Here is a 24,855-nt window from a genome sequence, read left to right as displayed (position 1 = left end):
TATATTACCTATTGTGTCGAGTCCTATGATCTCACCCTTCTAGTTTTTTCTAAACCCAATGATACATCCTTCCTTCATCTTGAAGTGTTGGAACATACCTATTGCTCTTGTCATGTCATGAGCATCCATTGTTTAGATACTAAGACAAGGATTTTAATTTGGTTTTAAAGATATGTACAATATACTAGAAAAAAATTAGGTACTCAAGACCTTATTTCAAAAAGTAAAAACAAAGAAGTTTAGGATCACGAATCTCAATCATAGATTTGTTAGCATATCATAGTTCTTCCTTAATTTTCATGTTTATACCATAGATTAGAGAAGTAATTTTACTTCTATCTATATTGTTAGCCAAAAACTCTTAAAAAAACTCCTTCGTACTTTTCAAACTTGCATATATTTGTTATAAGATTTTGAGATGATTGATTTTTAAAAGATTTATCTCATTTTCAAAACATCAACATTTTGTTCTAGGATTTCATGATGTGTTAATGATTTGTCAGACATCTTTTCGAAACCTTGATGTTTGACAACCATTCTCCTTCATCACGAGATAAATTGAAAAATACCTCATCTTCATCAAAGTGTCGTTGGATTCTACACTAATGGGTGTCGAGGACATTAAATTTAAATTTGCACATTCTTCGTATTGATCACAATATTTTTGGAATGAAAAAAAGCTTTCACAAATTTTTCTTTTTAACATGTCTCGAAAAGAGCATTTGTTTGATACTTCACATTTGGCAAAAGCCTCTCACAAGTTTAAGCTTATTAAAGTATGCCTCAAAGCTTGACATTTAAAATTATTGTTTTAATTTATAATAAAAACGAACTAAAATAGCCTCTACGATTTTTAAAGCATTGTATATACCAACTTGAAAAAACTCTACTCCTCTCAATACTCTAAAGCTCAGTAAAATATTCCATTGATAAATAAAAAGCAACCGAAAATAGAGGGGGGTAGAACAAGAAAAAAAACAGTACATTGAAAAATAGAAAAGTAATAAAAGATACAAGAGCTACAACAAGAACAAGGATGCAGTGTTGAAATTTACTATACAAAAAAATTAAAAATAAAGTCAACAAAAAAAGGGGAAAAAGAAATATAAATAGTTCTATACTACTATACTACCAGTTATAGAAAAGCAAGTGCATCAGAAATATATAACTCAATGTTCTGCTTTAACCCTCACATCTCCATTGGGTAATACACTTTGTGCCTGTGCCAGACGTTTCATTTCCTACATAGATCCAATGAGGCAAAGATTAGTGTTAATAAAAATTAAGTAAACATTGTAAAATCTTATAATTGACTCGAGGACTTAATTTGGACGTTTGGACGTATGGACGTATGCTAGAATGCAGAAAGAAAAAGATGTCAAAATCATAGATATGTCTGATTGGCATAAAAAATTATCAGATCCCATATAACACAGTTTATTAAGAATTATATATAAAAAATTATCAGATCCCATATAACACAGTTTATTAAGAATTATATATGACGGGTCTAATCTAACAAGTGAGAGCATGAGACATGCAAAGAGCTAATGCTGGCAATACAACCCATATATGGGTCCGTTCAAGTATGAGATTTAAATAAATAGAAAAAGGGTATGTCAATCACTTGGTCTTCTGATGATGAGAATGATGAAGAAACAACTATCAAATTGATGGCTTTCATTGGAAAATATGAACCTGGTGAGTCTAGTAGTGAAGAAATCACTGATGAAGGGTTAGCCGAAACATATAAACTTTGGTACAATCATGGAAGGAAACATGCATGGTAGTAGATAAACAAAATAAAAATATAAGTGCTCTCCTTCTAGAAAGGAGAAACTTGGCTCAACCATTGCAGGTTTGAAAGAGGAAGTCACCTTGTTAAAGTCCAAACTTGATAATATGATAAAGTATGTACGTATGTTGAACAATGACTCTAAGGCTCTTGATAAAATCCTGGAAGTTAAAAAGATGTCTAATGATATGAAGGTAATAGGATTTGACTACAACTCCATGAGCAAAGAAGCAAAAGTTCCCACTAAGAAGTTTGCCCCCCCCCCCCCCCCTAAGAAAAAAATTGAGGTTCTGATGTTGGACCACATGTCTTAACATCCTGCTCGACATATGTACCATCAGTATAGAGGAAACAAGAAATCTTCTTAGAAATTTCATCATTGTGGAAGATATGGACATATAAGGCCATATTTCTATATATTGGATGGATATCCTCAACCCTATAGACAACCAAGGTTCAACATAAATAAATGCAAGAAAACTCAAGCAAGGAAAGTGTGGAAACCCAAAGTCTTAACTACTTATCTCATGGCTCACACATTTCTTAGAGTTTCCTCAATAGAGGATTTGTACTTTGATCATGGATATTCCAGGTACATGACTGGAGAAAATAACTGATCTCACCTGATCAGGAGGGCCTTCCACGGTCTTGGTTAATGGGCCGGAGAATGAAATGAGAGGGGGGTGTACCTGCAAGGTGCTCCAATGCTTAAGTCAGAAAAGGTACAGAAATGAGGTTATCAGAGTGTGAGTTAGAATACCTGCCCCTTTGCCATGAAAGGGGTATTTATAGTGAGCCCCCAGCGCTGGGCCAAGGCTCCTAATGGGCTGGATTAGCTAGGCCCAAGGAGGAGCTGCCAGGGGACGCGTAAGAAGCGTTAAGATCTAGACCAAAGTCTGCCCCCTGGTCCAACTGCCCCTATCCCTAAGGCGACAATATAGGGGAGTTGGGTGACGTGGTGAGTGGGATGCCGTTAGGGCTCTGCCCGACACAACTGAGGTGCCCGCGACGTGGGTTGACGGTGAGTGGATGGAGATCGTATGAGGAGGACCCGCTCGCTGTCCGACACGTGTTTAAGGGGTCGGGGAGACGTTCGTCGGGCGGACTGTCGTCCACCTGACGTATCCTCGTGGTCGTGTGGACATGGTCGTTTGGATGTGGGCTTGGCGAGCATTGGGCCGTGCCGTGCCTAGGGTCATGGCCCAGTCCGGAACAGGAGCCCCCCAAGTCGAGTCTCTGAGCCAGAGGGATGACTTATGTTTCAACTAAGGGTTCCCCGAGACGATGGGGAAGCTTGATCGTTAGATAGGCGAGGTCGTACCAGACCTATTCATGACCGACCCTTTCTTCGGGAATGTCGGGGATGGAGGTGATCGGTTGATCTGCGCCTTCCTTGTAGTAAACGTGGGTATGACGCGGGGAGGTGGCGTCTTGGTGAGTCGAGGAGACGGATAGGTGCTCGGGTCGTTTCAGCTTCTCATCTTTGACAGACGTGTCTCAGAATTAGTGGGGTCGCTTCGTTTCGCGTGCAAAGACGGCGTAGGCAGGCTAGGCAATGATGACCTAGCGTGTTGGTCCACGTGCCAAGCCCTATAAAAGGGGGTTGAGTAACTTCATTTCCACTTTTTCTTTTTGCTCACGCGTTCATCGGAGTTCTCCACATTCTCTCTCGTTTGCTCTCTCAACCGTCTGGACCGCCGTCTCCGCCCGTCCTCCTATCTGAACCACCGTCTTCTGCTCGGACACCACCGTACCTTTTCAACTTAACTATGTCAGGTATGGTTTTCCACTGTGACCCATTCTTTTTCCTTGTTGTTTTCTGTCAAACGCATGCTATTTTCGTAGAAATGTGGTTAGGTTTAACTTAGGGACAGTGTAGTGGACTGTAGGTGTATATTAGATGGTAGAAAATAGGGTTGGGATCCCACTGTACCGGGCATAAACTTCATATGCCGGGCAACACCTGCGTAGGTTGTATGAAGTTTATGCCCGGTCTCCATAGAATGCGCGGGCCACCGAGTTGAGCACGGTTAGTGTCCGTCGCCGCTACGCCCTTTCACTTGACCTGCGGTGGAAGGGTGGATTTGATACGACGTCGAATTCACTCTTTCTGTCTGCGTTTCAGGTGTTACCGGGCGCTTACGACCGAGGAAGGAAGATTCTGGGTCCTCCACCGACGACGCGACAATCGCTCGTCTCCCTGTCGGGGATGGGAGTGTCCGAGATGGTACCGAACACGCCTCCTCTTCCGGGCAGGTCGACTTCTCCTGGGTTGCGGACGAGCCCTTGGAGGAGGAATCAGACTTCTGTGACGAAGCCATCACTGCTCACGCTATGGTCGAGGCCATAAACCGGGAGGATCCACCGAACTGGTATTGCTGCGCCCCCAAGGAAGAAGACCGCATTTGTCATCATTTCCCGGGGAAGCAGTTCACCATGTATGAATTTGCTTTTCGTGAGGCGGGGATGAGACTGCCCTTCAGCTCCTTCCAGATGTCGGTCTTCAAGTGGCTCCGGCTGGCGCCGTCCCAACTACATCCTAATGCCCTCGCATTTATGCGGGCATTCGAGTTAGTTTGCCAGTTCCTCGGCATTGGTTGCACCCGGGCTCTCTTCTTCCACGTGTTCCATCTCCAGAGGTCCGGTTCCCGTGGCCGCCACAGTTGGGTTTCTTTCAAGCAGCCCGTGCGTCTGTTCAAGACGTACGAGGATTCTGTTCGCCATTTCAAAAGCCGGTGGTACGTGGTGATGCCGATTACCCGGGCTGCCCTTCACTCTCTCTACTACTATCAACGGGAACCCAACGGGGAGGAGACGCTGATGTCGAAGATACCGCTGAGGTGGCAGCGTGATCATTTCGATCTCTCCACAGCGCATTACCGGGTCAAGTACGCGATGCTCGGCGAGGAGGATAGGCTCGCGTACAAGAAGCTGGTCGATTACGTGCAGAGCTTCAGCTTGGCGTTCTGGGCGAATCGACAGGGCGTGCCCTACCTGGATGAGGCCGGGGAGCTAATCACCGAGACGCGTTATATCAATACGAAGGCTCTGCTCGAGTGTGATACCGAGGAGGAAGCTCTGGCGTTATTGAGTAGGCAGACTTTGTTTAGCTTTTTATTTCTGTTTATGACTTCGGTCGCTAACGTTTGTGTGTAATTTATTTGCAGGTGCCATGCCCAATGCTCGTGATCGGGTGCTGAAGCTGGCGAATCAGGTCGGCGCTCCTGACCGGGTGCCCAAGAAGAAGAAGAAAACTGCGGCCCGTGTCTCGGAGATTGCTGGCGATGCCGGGGTCGGTCCCTCGCAGGCGGCGAGCGTGATTCCTTCCTCTCCTCCTCGGCTTAACCCGATCACCATTCCTGATAGCAGTCCGTCGCCAGCGGCTTCTCCCCTCCATAAACGGAAGCGTCCGGCTGGGGGCCTTACCAGGTCGTCTCCAGGAGGTTCGCATGGACCGGGCAGCTATCTTCTGCCTCCCTGCTATGTGGAACGGTCGTTCTTCAAGGCCGAGGAGTCGATTGCTGTGCCTGCGCCTGAGGCCAAGGCTATTCTGGACCAGGATGTTGCTGCCCGGAGGAAAGATCTGGCCAGGGATATTGCTGCCGTCATCCGGGTGATGGAGACGGCCATGGTTCTGACCGACACTTCGGTCTCCACCGCCTCGCTGGAGGAAGCCCTTTTGCAGGTTCGGACAGAGAAGGAAAGACTATCTCAAGATCTGTCGGACTACAAAGAAGAGCATCAGCTGCAGGAAGGGCTGCGCCAGAAGCTGGAGGAGGTGGAAAGGGAGAGGGACCAGTTGAAGGCTGCTAAGGCGAGCCTGGAAGAGCAGGTGGTCGACCATCAGAAGCTGACCGAGGACAACGCCTACCTACGGGCTCAGGTTGAGTCTCTCGAGGGAAAGGTCCGTCCTCTGGCAGATGAGACCGAGGAGGAACGCGCCTTTGGCTCGCGCGGTGAGCTGCTAGGGCATATTCGGACTCTCAACCAAGATCTTGTGGCCTGCTTCAAAGAGGGTTTCGACAATGCTGTCGAGCAGCTCGGGCTTCTGAACCCTGAGTTGGTGACGGAAGGGTCGGCCTATAACTGCTGCGTCCGGGATGGTGAGATCATCTGCCCGTTTGAAGTGGAGGAGGAGCTGGGGGGAGAAGAAGAAGAGGATGAAGAGGAGCTCCGAGCGGAGTCTTAGTTTATATGTTTTTCTTATCATGGCCTGCGTGCCTTATGTATTTTGGCCTTCGGGCGTTGTAATATGGCCTTCGGGCGTACTTGGCTTCGGCCACTCTTATCGTTTTTAATGCATGAATATTTTCGTTATCATTCATTGTGGTCGTTTGTGTCTGATACTTGTTTGTATGAATTCGTACTCTGCTCGACTTTGTTAATCTCCTCGGTTTAGGGAACCGACGAAGTGTCGGGCTTTGTGCCCGTGGGTATCGAAGCCCGGGTCCGTTGTTCGAACCCTGGTCCCGAGGCTTGGGTCCTCCCATCGCGAGCTGGGTGCCCTGCCAGTCTTGGTACTTCGACGTTGAGCCTTGGTCAAGATCCCAACCGTCGGGGAGGGTTGTGTTTGTTATGTGACCCCGGATCGTTCCCGGGTCTCGTGGTTCCTCCCTGGGGTTTTGGGGACGAAGAGCGTGGTCGTACCTGCCACGTCTCCCCGTGGTGTATTTAGCTGTAATATTGTCTAAGTTTTTCTGCGTTCCATGGTCGAGCGAGTTGTTCTCCTTGTAGGTTTTCTAGGTAATAGGCCCCGTTGCTCGTTTTGTCGCGGACGCGGTAAGGGCCTTCCCAGTTGGCCGCCAGTTTGCCCTCTCTCGGGTTTTTCTGGTTTCTTCTGAGGACCAGGGTGCCGACCTGGAACTCTCTTTTTATGACTTTCGCGTCATGGCGTAGTGCTATCTTTTGTTTGAGGGTTGTTTCCCGGAGAGCTGCTTCGGAACGTATCTCCTCGACTAGGTCGAGCTCGGCTCTAAGGGTTTCATCGTTCATTTCCTCGTCTAGGGGCTCCTCTGTCCTCCTCGTTGGCGTCCGTATCTCCACCGGGATGACTGCCTCGGTGCCGTAAGTTAGTCGGAACGGGGTTTCCCCGGTGGTAGAATGTGGTGTCGTGCGGTAGGCCCATAGGACGCTATGTAGCTCCTCGACCCATGCCCTCTTTGCCTCGCCGAGTCTGCGTTTGAGGCCACGTAAGATTACCCTGTTGGCCGCCTCTGCCTGCCCGTTCGTCTGCGGATGCTCGACAGACGTGAAATGCTGTGTGGTGCCCAGGCTGGCGATGAAGTCCTGGAATCCTCCGTCCGTGAACTGTGTCCCGTTGTCTGTGACAAGTGCCTGGGGTATACCGAACCGAGCGAGGATGTTGCGTTTGAAGAACCGGAGAATGTTCTGCGCGGTTATTTTAGCCAGTGCCTCCGCCTCGATCCATTTGGTGAAGTAATCCACCCCGACGATGAGGTATTTATTCTGATATGATCCGGTGACGAAGGGTCCGAGGATGTCCATGCCCCACCACGCGAAGGGCCATGGGGAAGACAGTGATTTGAGGTCGTTCGGGGGTGCGAGGTGCATGTCGGCATGTCGTTGGCATTTGTCACATCTTTTGACGTGCTCTTTCGAATCGTTTTGCATGGTCGGCCAGTAGTAGCCTGCTCGAAGGGCTTTTCGTGCGAGCGATCGTCCGCCGAGGTGCTGAGCGTTAATTCCCCGGTGTATCTCTCCAAGTATGTCGGGGACTTTCTCTTCCTCGACGCATTTGAGTAGTGGGATGGAGAATCCTCTCCGGTAGAGTTTGCCTTCGAGGAGTACGTACGAGCATGCGCGTCGTTTGACAGTGGTCGCCTCTTTCGGGTCAGCCGGGAGTTCGTCTCGTGTGAGGTAATTGTAGATGGGTGTCATCCAACAGTGGGCATCTCCAATAGCGTTGACCTCGAGTGGAGGCGGTAGTTTGTCGATGCTGGGCCGCGGGAGAATTTCTTGGATTACTGATTTATTCCCACCCTTTTTCCTCGTGCTGGCTAGTTTCGAGAGAACGTCTGCTCGTGTGTTGTGCTCGCGGGGTATGTGTTGAACTTCCCATTTTTCAAATCTATCAAGTTTTTCTTTGACGAGGGACAAGTACCCGAGGAGGTTGTCGTTCTTGGTTTGGTATTCTCCTCGCACTTGTGAGGCCACGAGCTGGGAGTCGGTGGATATTTTTACCTCTTTTGCTCCCAGGTCCTCGGCTAACCTCAGGCCTGCGAGGAAGGCTTCGTATTCGGCTTGGTTGTTTGATGTTGGGAACGCTAGCGCTAACGATACCTCTATCAGGATCCCTTCTTCATTTTCGAGGATGATCCCGGCCCCGCTGCCTGATGTGCTAGAGGCGCCATCGACGAAGATCGTCCATTTGTGGGCGCTTTCTGCTGGAGTCGGGCAGTGGGTCATCTCCGCGACGAAGTCGGCCAGCGCCTGAGCTTTCAAGGCTTTCCTACTTTCGTATTGTATGTCGAATTCGGAGAGTTCTAGTGACCACTTGAGCATCCTCCCGGCCATATCCGGGCGCCCGAGCAGCTGTTTGATTGGCTGATCGGTCCTCACCTTTATCGTGTGTGCGAGGAAATAATATCGTAGTCTCCTCGCTGCGTTGATGAGGGCCAGGGCGACCTTTTCGATTTGCTGATATCGGAGCTCGGGACCTTGGAGTGCTTTACTCGTAAAATAGATGGGCTTTTGTCCTTCGTCGGTTTCTCTTATTAGAACGGCGCTGACGGCCTCGGTCGCCACGGATAGGTACAAGTATAGGGTTTCCTTTTCTGATGGCCGTGACAAGACCGGGGGTTGGGACAGAACCTTCTTTAGATGGAGTAGCGCTTGCTCGCATTCGTCGGTCCAGTCGAAGGTAGCCTCTTTGCGAAGGAGTCTGAAGAATGGCAATGCGTGCTGGGCGGACTTGGCGATGAAACGGGAGAGTGAGGCGAGCACTCCATTGAGCGACTGGATCGATTTTTTGGTTTTCGGGGTCGGAAACTCCGAGAATGCCCGGCATTTGTCGGGGTTGGCCTCGATCCCTCTTTCGGTGAGATAGAAACCGAGGAACTTGCCTGCCCGGACTCCGAACGTGCATTTCTCGGGGTTGAACCTCATTTTACACTGTCTCGCCTGTTCGAATACCTTCGTAAGGTGTCGAGCATGGGTTATTTCCTCGTGTGATTTAACGATCATGTCGTCCATGTATACTTCGAGCATGTCCCCTATTTCGTCCTTGAAGACTTTGTTCATCATGCGTTGGTATGTAGCGCCAGCGTTCTTGAGCCCGAACGGCATCACGTTGTAATAGTAGTTGCCCGTTGGGGTCATGAACGCTGTGTGTTTCTTGTCCGCGGGCGACATAGGGATCTGGTTGTATCCACTATATGCGTCCATGAAGGACAAGAGTTTAAAACCTGCAGAGTTGTCAACGAGCGAGTCTATATTAGGGAGGGGGAAAGCATCTTTCGGGCAAGCCCTATTAAGATCAGTATAATCAACACACATACGCCATTTTCCATTATTTTTCTTAACGAGGACTACATTAGAGAGCCAGGTTGTGTACTGGGCTTCAGAAATAAAATTTGCCTCTAAGAGGTCTTTTACAGCTCGCTCGGCAGCCTCTGCCTTTTCGGGCGATTGCTTGCGTCTACGCTGTGCTATGGGCTTGGCTGCCCGGTCTACAGCTAGCTTATGACACGCGATCTCGGGGTCCAGCCCGGGCATTTCTGCGGCATTCCACGCGAAGAGGTCGGAGTTCTCTTTGAGGCATGCTACTAGCTCTTCTCTTGTTTCCTCGGGTAGTCCCTTACCTATCTTCACCGTCCTTTCCGGATCGTCCCCAAGAGGAATGAGTTCGAATTCCCCGTCGGGGATTGGTCGGACCGGGTGTTCGAGAGAGCGTTCCTTGGGGAACCTCCCCTCTTCGGTCTCGTCCAGCCCGACGCGACAGTCGAGGTCGATGGCGTTGACTCCTCGGGCGGGATCCTCGGTCTTGAGTTTTTTGTTGTTGCAGTTGCTCTTCGTGCTGACTACGGCCTGTCCTTTTACTGCGGCGTCGTAGCATCGCCGGGCTGCTTCGATGTCACCATGGATGGTGACCACACGTCCCAATTTGGTGTAGTATTTCATCTTCAGGTGGACGGTGGATGGGACCGCAGTGAGTTCGGCCAGTGTCGGGCGTCCAAAGATGCAATTGTAGAGAGACGGACAGTCTACGACCAGGAATTGGATTTTGACTTCCCTGGCCGTTTCTTGTTCGCCGAAAGTGACGAGGAGCTCAACATATCCCCACGGTCTGGTTGTTGCTCCGTTGAATCCTTGGAGATCTGATCCGACGTAGGGGGCTAAGTTGGTCTTGTCTAGCTTCAGAGTCTTGAAGAGGTGGACGTACATGATATCCACTGAGCTGCCTTCGTCGACCAGGATGCGTCGTACGTCGAATCTGGCCATCTTTGCTCTAATCAATAGTGGGATGGCCGAGTTCGGGGATCCGCCCGGGAGTTCCTCCAGGAAGAAGGATATTGGGTTGGATTTTCCCCGGTATTTTGTCAATGTCGCTTTCTGCTCGGGGGCAGTCAGTAGGAGTTCGTCGAACTTGCGTTTGACGGAGAGGGCCGCGGATTCCCCGTTAGTTCCTCCTCCTGATATCACCAGTGTGGTAGGGAAGTCTTCCCAGGGGCTGAGTGCAGTGATCTTGCCCTCGGGCAATGGTTCGGGGGGGAAGAAATCTTCCGGTCGTGACACGCAGAGGGCCACTTGATAGGGAGAGTTGTCGGGGGGTGTGTTTTCCCGGGGTCTCTTCTTCTCTGGCTCGTCGTGTCTGGGAGCTTCGTTCTTCCTCGTGTACTGCTTCAGGTGCCCTTCTTGGATTAAAATTTCAATCGCATCTTTCAGGTGGACGCAGTCTTCGGTCACGTGTCCGTGACTTCTGTGGAACCGGCAGTACTTTGATTTGTCGGTGTGGGGCTTTGGTGCAGACGGTTTTGGGAACCTGACCCTGCCCTGCTTAAATTCAGAGTTGATACATTCTGCGAGGATACGCTCTCGAGGAGCTGTCAGTAAGGTGTACTCGCTATATCTGCCCGCGGGGCCTCTTCCTTCCCGGAGCTCGCGAGGTCTTTCTTCTCTTCGTCTGTCTCCGTTGCGACGGGAAATGCTCGTGTCCTCGCGTTTTGAGTGCTCGGTCTCCCCAGCGTTACGTCCGCTGCGGGCATTGTGTGCCACCTGCTTTTCCTCGTATCTGATGTAGGCCTGGGCTTTATGCAGGAGCTCGTTTAAGGTGCGGGGAGGCTCGATCCCTACGGCTCTGCTAAGTTCACTGCCGGGTAAGAGACCTCTCTCGAGGAGATACTTCTTCATGTGCTCGGTGGTATCTACCTCGACAGCTTCCTGGTTGAATCGCTCGATGTATGAGCGCAGTGTTTCATTCTTCTTCTGCACTATGGCTTCAAGGGTCGCCTCAGTCTTGGGGTGACGACGGGAAGCTGTAAAGTGCCGGGTGAACATGGACCTCATGACTCTCCATGACGTAATGGACTCAGGGGCCAAGCTTTTGTACCAGGCCATGGCCCCTTTCCTGAGGGTCGTTGAGAACAGTCGGCATTTGAGGTGCCCGGTTATATCATTGCGGTAGTCGAGCATCGCGTTGACGTTGTCGACGTGATCGTCGGGATCTGTAGTCCCGTCGTACACAGCTAGGTTTGGCGGTTTCTCCATGCCTTTGGGGAGCGGGGCTTCCATTATTGCCCGAGATAGGGGGCAATGCAAATCTTCCTCGTCGCTCCTTAAGGGAGACAGTTCGTTGTTGTCGGGGCTGTGCCCGCGCCTTGGTGATGTTCTCGCTCGACCACCGTCACGATGGGCGCGTGCCCTGCTGGCGTGGGGTTCGGGAGAGCGACGTCCTCGCTTCTTCGTTGGCTCCGGACGTTGTTGTATCCTACTCACCGGCTGGGGCCGGGCCTCTTGTCGTTCGGCTTCGAGGGCCATGATTCGTTCGTGCTGCTGGTGGAGCATAGAACCGGCCTGATTGAGGGCATTCACCATGGCAATCATTACGGCGTCTCCTTCAACGGGAACGAGAATGGGATGAAATGTCTCTGCCCCTAAATTGTGGGCGTGAGAGACATCTCCGTTGTTTTGGGGCTCTGGAGACGGGGTGGATGGATGACCGTCCCGAACGTCCGCCTCATGGGATGGCGGGCCGTCGTCCATGTTGTAGTTGACGAGGGGACGGCTGTGATCGCTATGTTGTTCTCCGGCCATGTTGGAAGGACAGAAATGAATGAGCTTTTGATCCTCGTTTGATGAAGATGGGGATAGCTAGTTCCCACAGACGGCGCCACTGATCTCACCTGATCAGGAGGGCCTTCCACGGTCTTGGTTAATGGGCCGGAGAATGAAATGAGAGGGGGGTGTACCTGCAAGGTGCTCCAATGCTTAAGTCAGAAAAGGTACAGAAATGAGGTTATCAGAGTGTGAGTTAGAATACCTGCCCCTTTGCCATGAAAGGGGTATTTATAGTGAGCCCCCAGCGCTGGGCCAAGGCTCCTAATGGGCTGGATTAGCTAGGCCCAAGGAGGAGCTGCCAGGGGACGCGTAAGAAGCGTTAAGATCTAGACCAAAGTCTGCCCCCTGGTCCAACTGCCCCTATCCCTAAGGCGACAATATAGGGGAGTTGGGTGACGTGGTGAGTGGGATGCCGTTAGGGCTCTGCCCGACACAACTGAGGTGCCCGCGACGTGGGTTGACGGTGAGTGGATGGAGATCGTATGAGGAGGACCCGCTCGCTGTCCGACACGTGTTTAAGGGGTCGGGGAGACGTTCGTCGGGCGGACTGTCGTCCACCTGACGTATCCTCGTGGTCGTGTGGACATGGTCGTTTGGATGTGGGCTTGGCGAGCATTGGGCCGTGCCGTGCCTAGGGTCATGGCCCAGTCCGGAACAATAACTATCTAGAAGAGTTAACAACATACTCCAATAGTTATGCTACCTTTGATGATGGAGCAACAGGAAAAATCAAGGGTATATGCAAACTGGCCTATCCAGGTCTCCCTAGCCTTAATGATGTGTTTATGATAGAAGGATTAACTGCAAACTTGATCGGTATAAGTCAACTATATGATCAAGGTATGAATGTGAGCTTTAACAAATCAGAATGCATTATTTCCAACAAATATGATGAAGTGTTAATGAAAGGATCAAGATCCAAAGACAACTATTATTTTTGGGTATCTCAAAACAAAAATTGGCCCTTAACATGTTTGATATCCAAGGTAGATAAGACAAAGCTATGGCACCAAAAATTTGGTCATATCAACCTCAAGAGTTTGAAAAAGATCATATATGAAGATGTTATCAAGGGATTGCCAAAGCTCAAGATTGAAGAAGGCAAAGTTTGTGGAGAGTACCAAATAGGCAAGCAGACCAAGATCTCCCACAAGAAACTTTAGCATCTTAACACCTCAAAAATTCTAGAGTTACTTCATATGGATCTGATGGGGCCTATGCAAGTAGAAAGTATGGGTGGGAAAAGATATGTCTTTGTGTGTGTGGATGATTTTCGAGGTACACGTGGGTCAAATTTATTAAAGAAAAATCTAACACTTTTGATGTCTTAAAATAGATATGTCAATAGATCCAAAGAGAAAAAAGGAGTGGATAGTGAGAATAAGAAGTGACCATATTCTCTGAGTTTTGTTCCTCTGAAGTGATTGGTCATAAATTCTCTCCACCTATCACACCTTAGCATAATGGAGTGGTTGAGAGAAAGAATATGACCTTGCAGGAGTCATCTAGAGTTATATTTCATTCCAAGAACCTACCTTACTACTTTTGGGATAAAGTAATGAACACGACTTATCACATTCACAATCATGTGACTGTAAGATCTGAAACCAAAGCAACTCGGTATGAGATGTGGAAAGGGAGAAAACCAACTGTCAAATATTTTCATGTATATGCTAGTAAGTGTTATATCTTGGAAGATCGTGAGCAAAGAAGAAAGATGGATCCCAAAAGTGATGAAGGAATCTTCCTAGGATATTTCATAAATATCAGAGCATGCAAAGTATATAACAAATGTACCAAGACAGTGATGGAATCAATAAATGTTTTCATTGATGATACTCCTGAAGATAAAAAAGAAGAAGAATATGATGATGATGTTTCTCCTCAATAGATTGATGTCATTTCCTATCCAAGGTGTCTAACATTGAGTCTGAAAGCACAAATTAAGAAAATCCTTAACTCAACAAGGGGCAATCAATCAAAATTCAGAAGGATCATCCTATTGAGAATGTCATAGGAAATCTGAATGAAAGAGTTATCACCATGTTCAAAGAGATGATTACCAACTCATGTTTTATTTCAAAGATTGAACCTAAGAACATTAAGGAAGCTTTAGCTGATAAATTTTGGATCAATGTTATTTAAGAAGAATTGTTCCAGTTAAAAAGGAACAAAGTATTGGAATTAGTTCCTAGACCTGAGATATGAATGTTATTGGTACCAAATAGATTTTCAAGAACAAATTTGATGAAAGTGGTAATGTGATAATGAACAAGTCATGTTTAGTTGCTCAAGGGTACACTCAAATAAAAGGAGTATATTTTGATAAGATATTTTCTCTAGTTGCTAGGCTTAAGCCCATTAGATTATTACTTGGAACTTTCTACATGATAAAATTCAGATTCTATCAAGTGGATGTTAAAAAGTGCTTTTTTGAATGGGTATCTTAATGAAGAAGTCTATGTTAAGCAACCAAAGGGATTCATTGATCCTAAGTTTCCAAAAAATATGTACAAACTGAAGAAAGTTGTATATGGATTAAAGCAGGCTCCAAGAGCTTGGTATGAGGAGGAATAAATAAAATATAGGAGGAATAGATAAAACTATATTTGTGAAGAATGATGGAAGAAAGCTCATGATATCCCAAATTTATGTTGATGACATAGTGTTTAGTGGGATGTCACGCAAGATTGTGGAACATTTTGTTTAGCAAATGCAGTTTGAGTTTGAGATTAGTTTTGTAGGAGAACTCACTTACTTTCTTAGTTTTCAAGTAAAGAAAATGGAAGACAACATTTTTGTATCACAAAGAAATTATGCAAAGAGGACAGTGAATAAATTTGGTCTTGACAAGGCTAGCCATAAGAGAACTCCAGTTGTAACTCATGTGAAGTTATCAAAATATTAAAATGGAATGGATGTAGATCAAAGTCTCTACAAAAGTATGATAGGAAGTCTGTTATACCTCACAAAAAGCAGACCTGACATCACTTTTGTTGTAGGAGTGTGTGCAACATACCAAGCCAAACTTAAGGCCAATCATCTGAATCAAGTAAAGAGAATCATGAAGTACATAAATTAACTTGTTACTATGGTATTCTCTATTCTCATGATACTAATATAAAATTTTTAGGGTATTGTGATGTAGATTGGATTGGGAGAGCTGATGATAGAAAGAGAACATTTGGTGAATGCTTATTTCTTGAAAACAATTTAATCTCATGGTTCAGCAAGAAGCACAATTATGTCTCATTATTTACTGCAGAAGCTAAGTATATTGCTACAGAGAGAAGTTTCACCCAACTACTTTGGATGAAACAGATGTTGAAGGGAGTACAATGTCAAACAAGATGTCATGACATTATACTGCGACAATTTAAGTCTTATTGATATTTCAAAGAATCTTGTCCAACATATTAGAATCAAGCACGTTGACATTCGTCATCGTTTCATCAGGGAACTTATGGAAGGTAAAATTGTAAACCTTGATCATATAGAAACTGAAAACCAGTTAGATGACATTTTAACTAAAGCTTTAGATATAGCTCAGTTTGAAAAGTTGAGGGATGCTCTTGGTATTTGCACATGTGAGAATTTATAGAAGTCAATGCAAGGGAAACATGCAAGGATGGAAAGATATTTTCTCTCTCTTATGATCATTGTTGCACGTGAAACGAGATTGATTATTCCTATGTCAAATCCTTTTTTTAATAGGTCCATTGTTACAAGCAAGAACGATTTTCTTATCTCTTTCTATTGTGCTCATAAAATTGGTCACAATTTTCTCTAAAGTTCTTCAATTTCTTAAAAATATGAGTCAAAAATATGAAGAAACTAAGACTATTGTATCTTGGACAAATGCTAATGGGGTCGGAGTGCTTGAAGTCAAGAAGGCAACAACAAAGAAATCTAGGGTTCCTGGGTCAAAGAAGGTTGAAGTGGAGAAGAATGAAACAAAGGTTGAACCTCATGTTGAACCATATGTTGGAACATCTGTGACTGGGAAAAAGTATGTGACAAAGATGAAGTCATTGAAGAGAAAGCATGTTCAATCAAGTGATTCTGATCCAAATGCAGATGAAGACTGGGTTAGTAGGCTATCATCAAGAAGTTGGTCTGGACAGTGAAGTGGGATATTTTGTTTGTTTTCAGTTATTTCAGTTTTGTTGTGTTTTGGCCCATGTATCTAGGCATGTTTTAAATTTTGTGTTACTGGTTTTGTAATGGCCTTTTAACTTTGACAATAGCTCCGCACCTCGACAACTATCCTAGTTTTCCCATATTGTTTCTCGGATCTTATTGGCTTTTGGTATTTTTGTTCTAGTTTTCATTTTCAAATCTTTTCCAAAATGTGGCAAAAATGGGGAGTATGCATGCTTAGCTTATGATGTGAGATCATGTTTGATTTGACCTCTTATGGTGTAACAACCACCTTACATGTTATATGTGATACTTATGATGTTGTGTATGTCATGAAGAGGTGTGTAGAGTGTTACTATGTGCACATTTTAATAGTTGTGTACTCACATGTTGGAACATATGGTCTGGCATTTATCCCTCACATGGCCTCAACTATGTGAGCATGTGTGCAAGTCTTTTGAAGCCAAAATTTGTCGTTGCTGCAATATACTCTAATATGTGTGTATGTGTGTATGTGTGTATTCTCCTGAATGAAAATTGTTTTTGATTTAGTCCTACATATCTTGTAGAAAGGTTGTAAGGTATTTTATCCAAATTTTGTTAAAGGGGGAAATTGTTGTTCCTTTGGTTGACTGCTTTAGTTAAAATAACATGGGCAAAACAAGATGAATTTTGTGAAGAGGAAACATGTGGCACATGATGTTCCAGGATTTGTGCACCATTTATCCTCAATCTGGAAGACAAATTTATTGAGTAAATCCGAGAGCATTTTTTATTGATTCGAAGAAGATTTTTCATCTATATTTTGTATCTTTTTGCAATTTGTTATCAAATAAGATTGACTAAATATATTGTCTAAGACCAAATCAAATTGAATGAGATCAAACCCCTTGGTGGACTTTAATGAATAAACAAACCAATTTTGCATCCATTTTAAATCTGCATCAAATCAAATGCCCCAGCCTAACAGATGATTTGGTTTATAAGAAGACTCATTCCAACAGAAAAGAACATGCGAGTATTGAAGATCTAATGTGCTATGGTTTTGTTCTTTAAGTCTTTATATTCTTATTGTTTATTTTGAACCTTTAAAGAAGCTTAAACTGGATATTCAAAGCATAGAGGTTGATTGTTAGTTGAGTTGTAACTCAACATCTTTAATCTGTTGAAAGCATAGATCACTAGGATAATGATTAAGAGAAAGTGAGAGGGGTCTCATATATAGGAGGATCCATAAATAGAAAGATGCAAGTAATATTAGGAAGTAGGCATTGAACAAGTTTTATTCATCTAAGACTAATTGTACTAATACTATTGAAAATGGATTTTCTTTCTTCGGTTGGAAGCACCCAAAACGTAGGTGACGTTGCACTGAACTAGGTTAACAATTATCTTATGTTCTTTATTACTTTCTACTTTAAATTCCTTAGTCTATGATAAATTGTTTTCTGTGATGCACATTGTCTAAGATATTGTGTCCAACATTTGTCAAGCAAATGCCTACAAGAAAGGAACATCTGACAAGTCATGAAGTATATGGAAGTATGTGAAAAACTTCCTCGACTCATCTGAGTGAACATATTGTAAAGCATAAGTGCCTTCTCATAAAAGTACATGGTTAAATCTCTTTCTCTCTCACACACACACACACATAAAATTATTTTCAAACTTTTTTTTACTAAGCAAACTTTTTTCATAATGTCTTGAATCCATGTCGGATGAGTTAGGAGCTGTCAAAAAAGCTATGGGAGAATTTTTTTATATCTACAAATCAATTGGAACTCTTCCAATTGATTGGAACAATTAAAAAACGTGTCCTAAGCGATTAGGACAGTTTCTTAATGATGTGCAACGACTAAATATCTTTCCTTTCTATTTTTGGCTTGATAATCGATTAACTTAGGGTAGCCAATTGATTGGAAATATGTACCAATCGATTAGAAAGTCTTATAAAACCTTAAAATCATTTATGTTTTTTTTGTCAACCTCTAGCCTATAAATAAATGTATCTTTCTACTCTTTTTCACATCCAGAAACATGGTTTTCACTTCTCACTACTCTCTCTATAAATTATTTTGTTTACGTTCTCAGACTAAAATTTAGCCGAAGTGCTTTTCGAGAAAGTTCTTTTGTGAGTGAGGAAAGTGTAATTCTGGAAGGGTAGTTTTGTAAGGTCGCCAAGAAATTTTTTTTTATACTTTGGTTGCACATTTATCAACATAATGATTGTTTGTTTGAGTTCGAACCTAAACCAGTAAAAAGCTTAGGTTTGAGATTTGTGTGATCAAGTCTGTTATTTAGGTTTGAGATCAGTTTGTGGTAAAATCTCATAGGTTCTTGGCTATCCCGTAATAAAACCAAGTTTAGATTAAAGTTTAGCTCGATGTTAAAAGCTTATTTGGGTTCGAGATCGGCCTGATGGTAAAATCTCACAGGTTATTGGTTAGCCCGGTATATAACCAAGGTTTAGCTTTAAGAGCTCGTCCTGGTGTTAAAAACTCCCAAAGTTTGTTTAGAAGCTTGAAGAATAATTATTCCAAGATTATTGAAGAAAGAAGACTAACCGCTTCGATCCATCGTTTAGAAGGAAGACTCTCCGCTTCACTCCTTAGTTCATTGTTTGGTTAGAAGTTAGTCATAAACTTCATTTTCCTTGTATAAGAGGGTTCATGAGTTATACTAACTAAAAACTCTCAAGTTTATTAAATACTCTCAAGAAAAATTCTTGGGGAGAGGATTAGGTCTTTTTCTCTTTTGATCGAATCTCTATAATTTTCGATGTCTTCTCTCTTCCCTTAACTTTTTATTCCCGCATTTTATTTTCCGCTGCATAAAATCAATTTTTTAGAAATGTTTTTAAACTCTGATTTTAATTCTAAAAGCTTTTAAAATCCAAGTTTTTATGATTCTAATTCTAATTGTAAACAAATAAATTTTTTAATTCTAATTCTAAAAGTTTTTTTAATTTTAAACTATGATTTTAATTGTTGCAATTTTCAAGTTTTTTTTAACATGTAGTTGTTTGCGGAACACATAATAAGACTCATGCTTGTGTTTAAGAATTTTACCCATGTTCATCTTCTATCTTCTATGATCATCAACTATGAGTAGTACATGTTTCTTAGCATTGACATGTGTCATTTTCACTGATCTAAACGGATCAATGTGTAAAAATCTAGTGGTCTAAAGGAGATAGAATGAAAATAGTTTTCAAAAGTTTTCCTTTTTATACTCCTCACAAAGAACATATGATTGATGCTTAAGACTAGAGAAGTCTCTTACAAGCTTAAGCTTTAAGATTAATCTTAAACCAGCATGTCCTAATCTTTTATGCCACATTCATTGCTCTTCATTTAATAACATAACATATGTCACCTCTTGTTTTACATGGTCATACAACTTGATTTTATAAATGTTTTTTCTCTTTATTCCCCTAAATAGGACATATTTATCTTCTTGAATTATAGTCTTACAAGACTTTTGATTTGAAGAAAACATCGTAACCATAATTTCTTAATATACTTATGACTATTATACTATGCATTATAATTTCTTAATATACTTATGACTATTATACTATGCATTAGAATAATCAACTAAAAACACATTACTGATAAAGGAAAGAAATACATTATCTATTGTGTCGAGTCCTATGATCTCACCCTTCTAGTTTTTTTCTAAACCCGATGATACATCCTTCCTTCATCTTGAAGTGTTAGAACATACCTATTGCTTTTGTAATATTATGAGCATCCATTGTTTAGATACTAAGACAAGGATTTTAATTTGGTTTTAAAGATATGTACAATATATTAAAAAAAATTAGGTACTCAAATTTTGTTGGGTCCTCTCTTGTTATTTTTATATGGTTTTTTGTATTTTTATGTTTTCAACATTGGATAAGTTTGTTGTTGTGACCTTATTTCAAAAAGTAAAAACAAAGAACTTTAGGATCACGAATCTCAATCATAGATTTGTTAGCATATCATAGTTCTTCCTTAATTTTCATGTTTATACCATAGATTAGAGAGGTAATTTTACTTTTTAACATGTCTCGAAAAGAGCATTTGTTTGATACTTCACATTCGGCAAAAGCCTCTCACAAGTTTAAGCTTATTAAAGTATGCCTCAAAGCTTGACATTTAAAATTATTGTTTTAATTTATAATAAAAACGAACTAAAATAGCTTCTACAATTTTTAAAGCATTGTATATACCAACTTGAAAAAACTCTACTCCTTTCAATACTCTAAAGCTCAGTAAAATATTCCATTGATAAATAAAAAGCAACCGAAAATAGAGGAGGGTAGAACAAGAAAAAAAACAGTACATTAAAAAATAGAAAAGTAATAAAAGATACAAGAGCTACAACAAGAACAAGGATGCAGTGTTGAAATTTACTATACAAATAAATTAAAAATAAAGTCAACAAAAAAAGGGGAAAAAGAAATATAAATAGTTCTTTACTACTATACTACCAGTTATAGAAAAGCAAGTGCATCAGAAATATATAACTCAATGTTCTGCTTTAACCCTCACATCTCCATTGGGTAATACACTTTGTGCCTGTGCCAGACGTTTCATTTCCTACATAGATCCAATGAGGCAAAGATTGGCGATAATAAAAATTAAGCAAACATTGTAAAATCTTATAATTGACTCGAGGACTTAATTTAGCCAGAGGTATATGGTTTCTATTTGCAGCAGAAACTAACCAGTACAATAAGCTATGGTCGTATGCTAAAAAGGCTACCAGATAAGCCATTAATCACTTTTCCATTGGAAACAGAATGCAGAAAGAAAAAGATGTCAAAACCATAGATATGTCTGATTGGCATAAAAAATTATCAGATCCCACATAACACAGTTTATTAAGAATTATATATGACGGGTCTAATCTAACAAGTGAGAGCATGACACGTGCAAAGAGCTAATGCTGGCAATACAGCCCATATATGGTCCGTTCAAGTATGAGATTTAATGGTCAAACTGAGCCCTTCTCACACTCGGCATAAACACGCTCACTATACACACAAATAAGGCATAATCAAAGAAAGATATTGAAATTCGCCGCTGATTGCAACAAAACTTGTCTACGCAGGGACCAAGATTGCAAAAGTAGGAGAAACATGTAAAGCCGTGTAATTCAAAGGAAGTTTCAATAGAAGATCAAATAAGTATCACGTACCGCAGCAGAAGCAGCACGACTTTCTCTAAATGTTTCAACCTCATCAGGGAAGTTTACCTCCAATTCCTCCAATAAATGCTTGCGCAAATTCTGCCACAAACAGAAATACTAAGTTGAACTAAAGCAGCTCACTAATTATACGGGAAGACAACAAAATGTGAAGAAAAAGAGCATGTTTATCAAATAAAAATCAAGAATCATAATCAACCTTTAAAGCGTCCGTTTTTCCTTTGGTGATCTGATTCTTTGCAATACAGTTGTTAATAATATCTCTGGTAAATTCATCCGGATTCTTCCCATCATCAATTAAACTAAGACCAGAAGTAAGTGAACAGTTAAATCAAGTCAAAAGAAACACAGAAGTACATAAAAAGTTAAAAGACTTACTTTACAACCTCCATAGGAACCTGAATGTTGCACTTTTCTGCCAATTTGACCATGTTGTCAAGCTCTGCAACAAGACCATTTCTGGAGAAAGAAAAAAATAGTCACAATATCATTAACTTGAGACATTGACATAAAGTAAAACAAATGAAATATAGGGAAAGAATGGAGAGAAATACATGCGTTGAAGGAGTGGCATTTGAAAGGCAGCATTGAAGGTAGAGACGGTAAGATAAAGCTGATGGATAAGGCCCAAGGTTTTCTGAATGGAGTTGCTGATCTGGTTCAGGTTTTGCATAGAATCATCAGCTCCTGCTGCAGAAGCTGCAGTATCGTTAGTTTGAGAAACCGGCGTCCCATTTCCCCCGGTAGATGGACTTTGTGATGAATCCATTTGTGTTTCTCTGTAAACTGGAGCATTTTTAAAGACATTCAATATAGAATGCAAAAAACTAACAAAAGCAAGAGACTAAATATAATGATATGTAAATAGCCCGGAGATTACCGAGCAATCTTATTCAATTAGTAAACGCATCAAAAAAATTTAATTAAAAACAATTAAGCAGACTCTTTGTAGAAACTAACAAAACCCCCAAATGTAATTTAAGTATTTGTTTCAATAGCTAATTTTTAAAATATATGTGTATGTGTGTCAAAGCTTCCTTTCTTGATGGTTTTCCTTCCTCTCAAGTTCAGTCCATTTCATTCATATCTCTTTTGGAAGAAAATGGGGAATGGGGATCTTTGATCTTTCTACCAATAATATAGCTAATTTATCTAAATAAAAGGATATGAACTTCACATTTTAATACAACATGTTGATTCCAAAAAACCCAAAGTGTCAATGGACTAAACGTTCAGAATTCAAGACACCTGACACAACATATCCCAAAACCTTAGGGCAATGGGTTGGGTCACCTCTCACATATTCCCAATCGGGCCGCTTTAGCACGCGGTGGTGTAATCACGGGTGGGTTTCCTTAGAGGAACGGCTATCGCGGCCGCATATCGCGTCATCACATGCGCAACGGGAGAACGGAAGAAAAAATTGAAAATAAAAAATAAAAGAGGAAAACCTGGACGGAGTTTCTCAGTGTTTATAACGGCCGACGACGAGCACCGGTAGCGTTTCCCGGCTAGATGAATTCGGTGTAATGAAGTAAGCGATTTGTTTCTTGAAGCTGTTTAGATTTGATTGTGTTTTGTTTAATTTAATGTTAACATAGGAATAATTTACCCCCAGCCCTTATAGTCTTTACCTTCACTTTCCAAAACTTAAAAAGAATAAATTATTTTACCTTTTATTTTTATAATTTAACTAATTTTTTAGCCTCACATTAAACATTTTTTAAATTTATTGAAAATTCAGTCTCACACAAGTGTTTCGTAACAAAATATTTGTGATTAAAAAAAATTGGATTGCTCACCAGATTATTTTATTTAAAATACAATTATAATAATTAAAAATAATATATCAAATTTAGTTTTAATTATTTTGAGTTTTGACTCATTTTGATTTTTTTTCTATGTATTGAGTTTTTATTATAATATTTTTTTATTATTAAATTTTTTAATAATATTTTATTTATTTTTATTAATATTTATAAAATAAAATTAAATATTTTAAAATTTAAAATCCTCTAATATTTAGAGTCATGTACTACAATATATATATATATATATATATATATATATATATATATATATATATATATATATATATATATATATATATATATATATATATAAAAAAAAAACCGATTTTATTTGAATTTCTTTTAATTATGTTTTATAAATATGAAGAAGAGATCTTCTTATGCGATAGAAACGAATAATGTATATACACCATTTAACCATTTATGTATTCTCTTCTACACTGAAGTTGTAGTAACTAGATTTGGAAAGATGAAATTAAACACAAAATAATTGTTATTACATGATCAATACTAATGTCTTATGATAGAGGTGACGTGTACTAGGAAATTGAAAGTTTAGCGTAAAGTACTACTAAAATACATGGTTGTTTGTTAATCTATACAGAATTTTTTTTTTTAATGTAGTCTATTTTTTTTATCATTTTTACCTTTATTTTATTGTATAATTTATCTATAATATTTATAATAATATATAAAAGAAATACTTTTTTTTTATTTATTCTATTTTTCTATCATTTTTACCCTTATTTATTATATAATTTATCTATAATCTATAACAATATATAAAGGGAATACTTTTTTTTGGTGTAGCCTATTTTTCTACCATTTTTACCCTTATTTTATTGTGTAATTTACCTAATAACTTCCAATAAAACCACTATTATTAACTTCCACGTAACTTTCTACTAATAACCTCCACATGCTGTATTTTTAAAAAATTATATTTAAATAAAAAATATCACTTATATTTTCAATGATGTGCATTAAAAAAGCGGACAGACGGGCGTGCCCGTCTGGACGCTAGTAATATACAAAGAGAATACTTTCTTTTTGTGTAGTCTATTTTTTTTACCATTTTTATCCTTATTTTGTTGTATAATTTACCTAATAACTTCCAATAAAATCACTATTATTAACTTCCATGTAACTTCCTATTAATAACTTTTTAAAAATTAAATTATATTTAATTTAAATAAAAAATATCATTTATATTTTCATCAATAACAATATATAAAGGGAATACTTCCTTTTGGTGTAACCTATTTTTCTACCATTTTTATCCTTATTTTATCGTATAATTTACCTAATAACTTCCAATAAAACAACTATTATTAACTTCCACGTAACTTCCTATTAATAGCTTTCACATGCTATATTTTTTAAAAATTAAATTATATTTAAATAAAAAATATTGTTTATATTTTCAATGATGTGCATTAAAAAAGCGGACAGACGGGCACGCGAGTGCCCTTCTGGACGCTAGTTTAAGATAAGTTCAATATCGTTTTAAAATGGTGTAGAATGGTATCGCACAACGAAAAATATATGAGCGCGTTGACGATCGAAGATACTATAAAGTCGTTATTGAACTTTATTTATTTAAAAAAAATATATATC

The 24,855-nt window shown here is 41.3% G+C and overlaps 1 protein-coding gene across 3 annotated transcripts; it reads right to left on the bottom strand.

The window, feature by feature from the left end:
• Positions 1 to 963: 963 nt before the first annotated feature.
• On the bottom strand, positions 964 to 23,061 carry LOC127107814 (mediator of RNA polymerase II transcription subunit 10b). 3 transcript variants are annotated; one of them, XM_051045141.1, is made up of 6 exons: positions 22,879 to 23,061; positions 21,982 to 22,213; positions 21,806 to 21,886; positions 21,627 to 21,729; positions 21,419 to 21,508; positions 964 to 1,241 (listed from the first exon to the last, which is right to left on the bottom strand). In XM_051045141.1, the coding sequence occupies exons 2-6, from the start codon at positions 22,194 to 22,196 to the stop codon at positions 1,170 to 1,172; spliced, it is 561 nt and encodes a 186-aa protein (XP_050901098.1). In that variant the 5' UTR covers positions 22,197 to 22,213; positions 22,879 to 23,061; the 3' UTR covers positions 964 to 1,169. The 3 variants fall into 3 exon arrangements, with proteins under 3 accessions (XP_050901098.1, XP_050901097.1, XP_050901099.1); XM_051045140.1 differs by lacking the exon at positions 964 to 1,241 and adding an exon at positions 20,538 to 20,817; XM_051045142.1 differs by lacking the exon at positions 964 to 1,241 and adding an exon at positions 20,538 to 20,817 and having other exon boundaries at positions 21,982 to 22,206; positions 22,879 to 23,029.
• Between the last annotated feature and the right edge of the window lie 1,794 nt (positions 23,062 to 24,855).

The sequence above is a fragment of the Lathyrus oleraceus genome, chromosome 7 (assembly GCF_024323335.1).
Source record: "Lathyrus oleraceus cultivar Zhongwan6 chromosome 7, CAAS_Psat_ZW6_1.0, whole genome shotgun sequence".
In the NCBI taxonomy this organism is placed as follows: domain Eukaryota; kingdom Viridiplantae; phylum Streptophyta; class Magnoliopsida; order Fabales; family Fabaceae; genus Lathyrus; species Lathyrus oleraceus.
The sequence above is the reverse complement of the archived record's forward strand: the minus strand, read 5'-3'. Positions and strand labels throughout refer to the sequence as shown.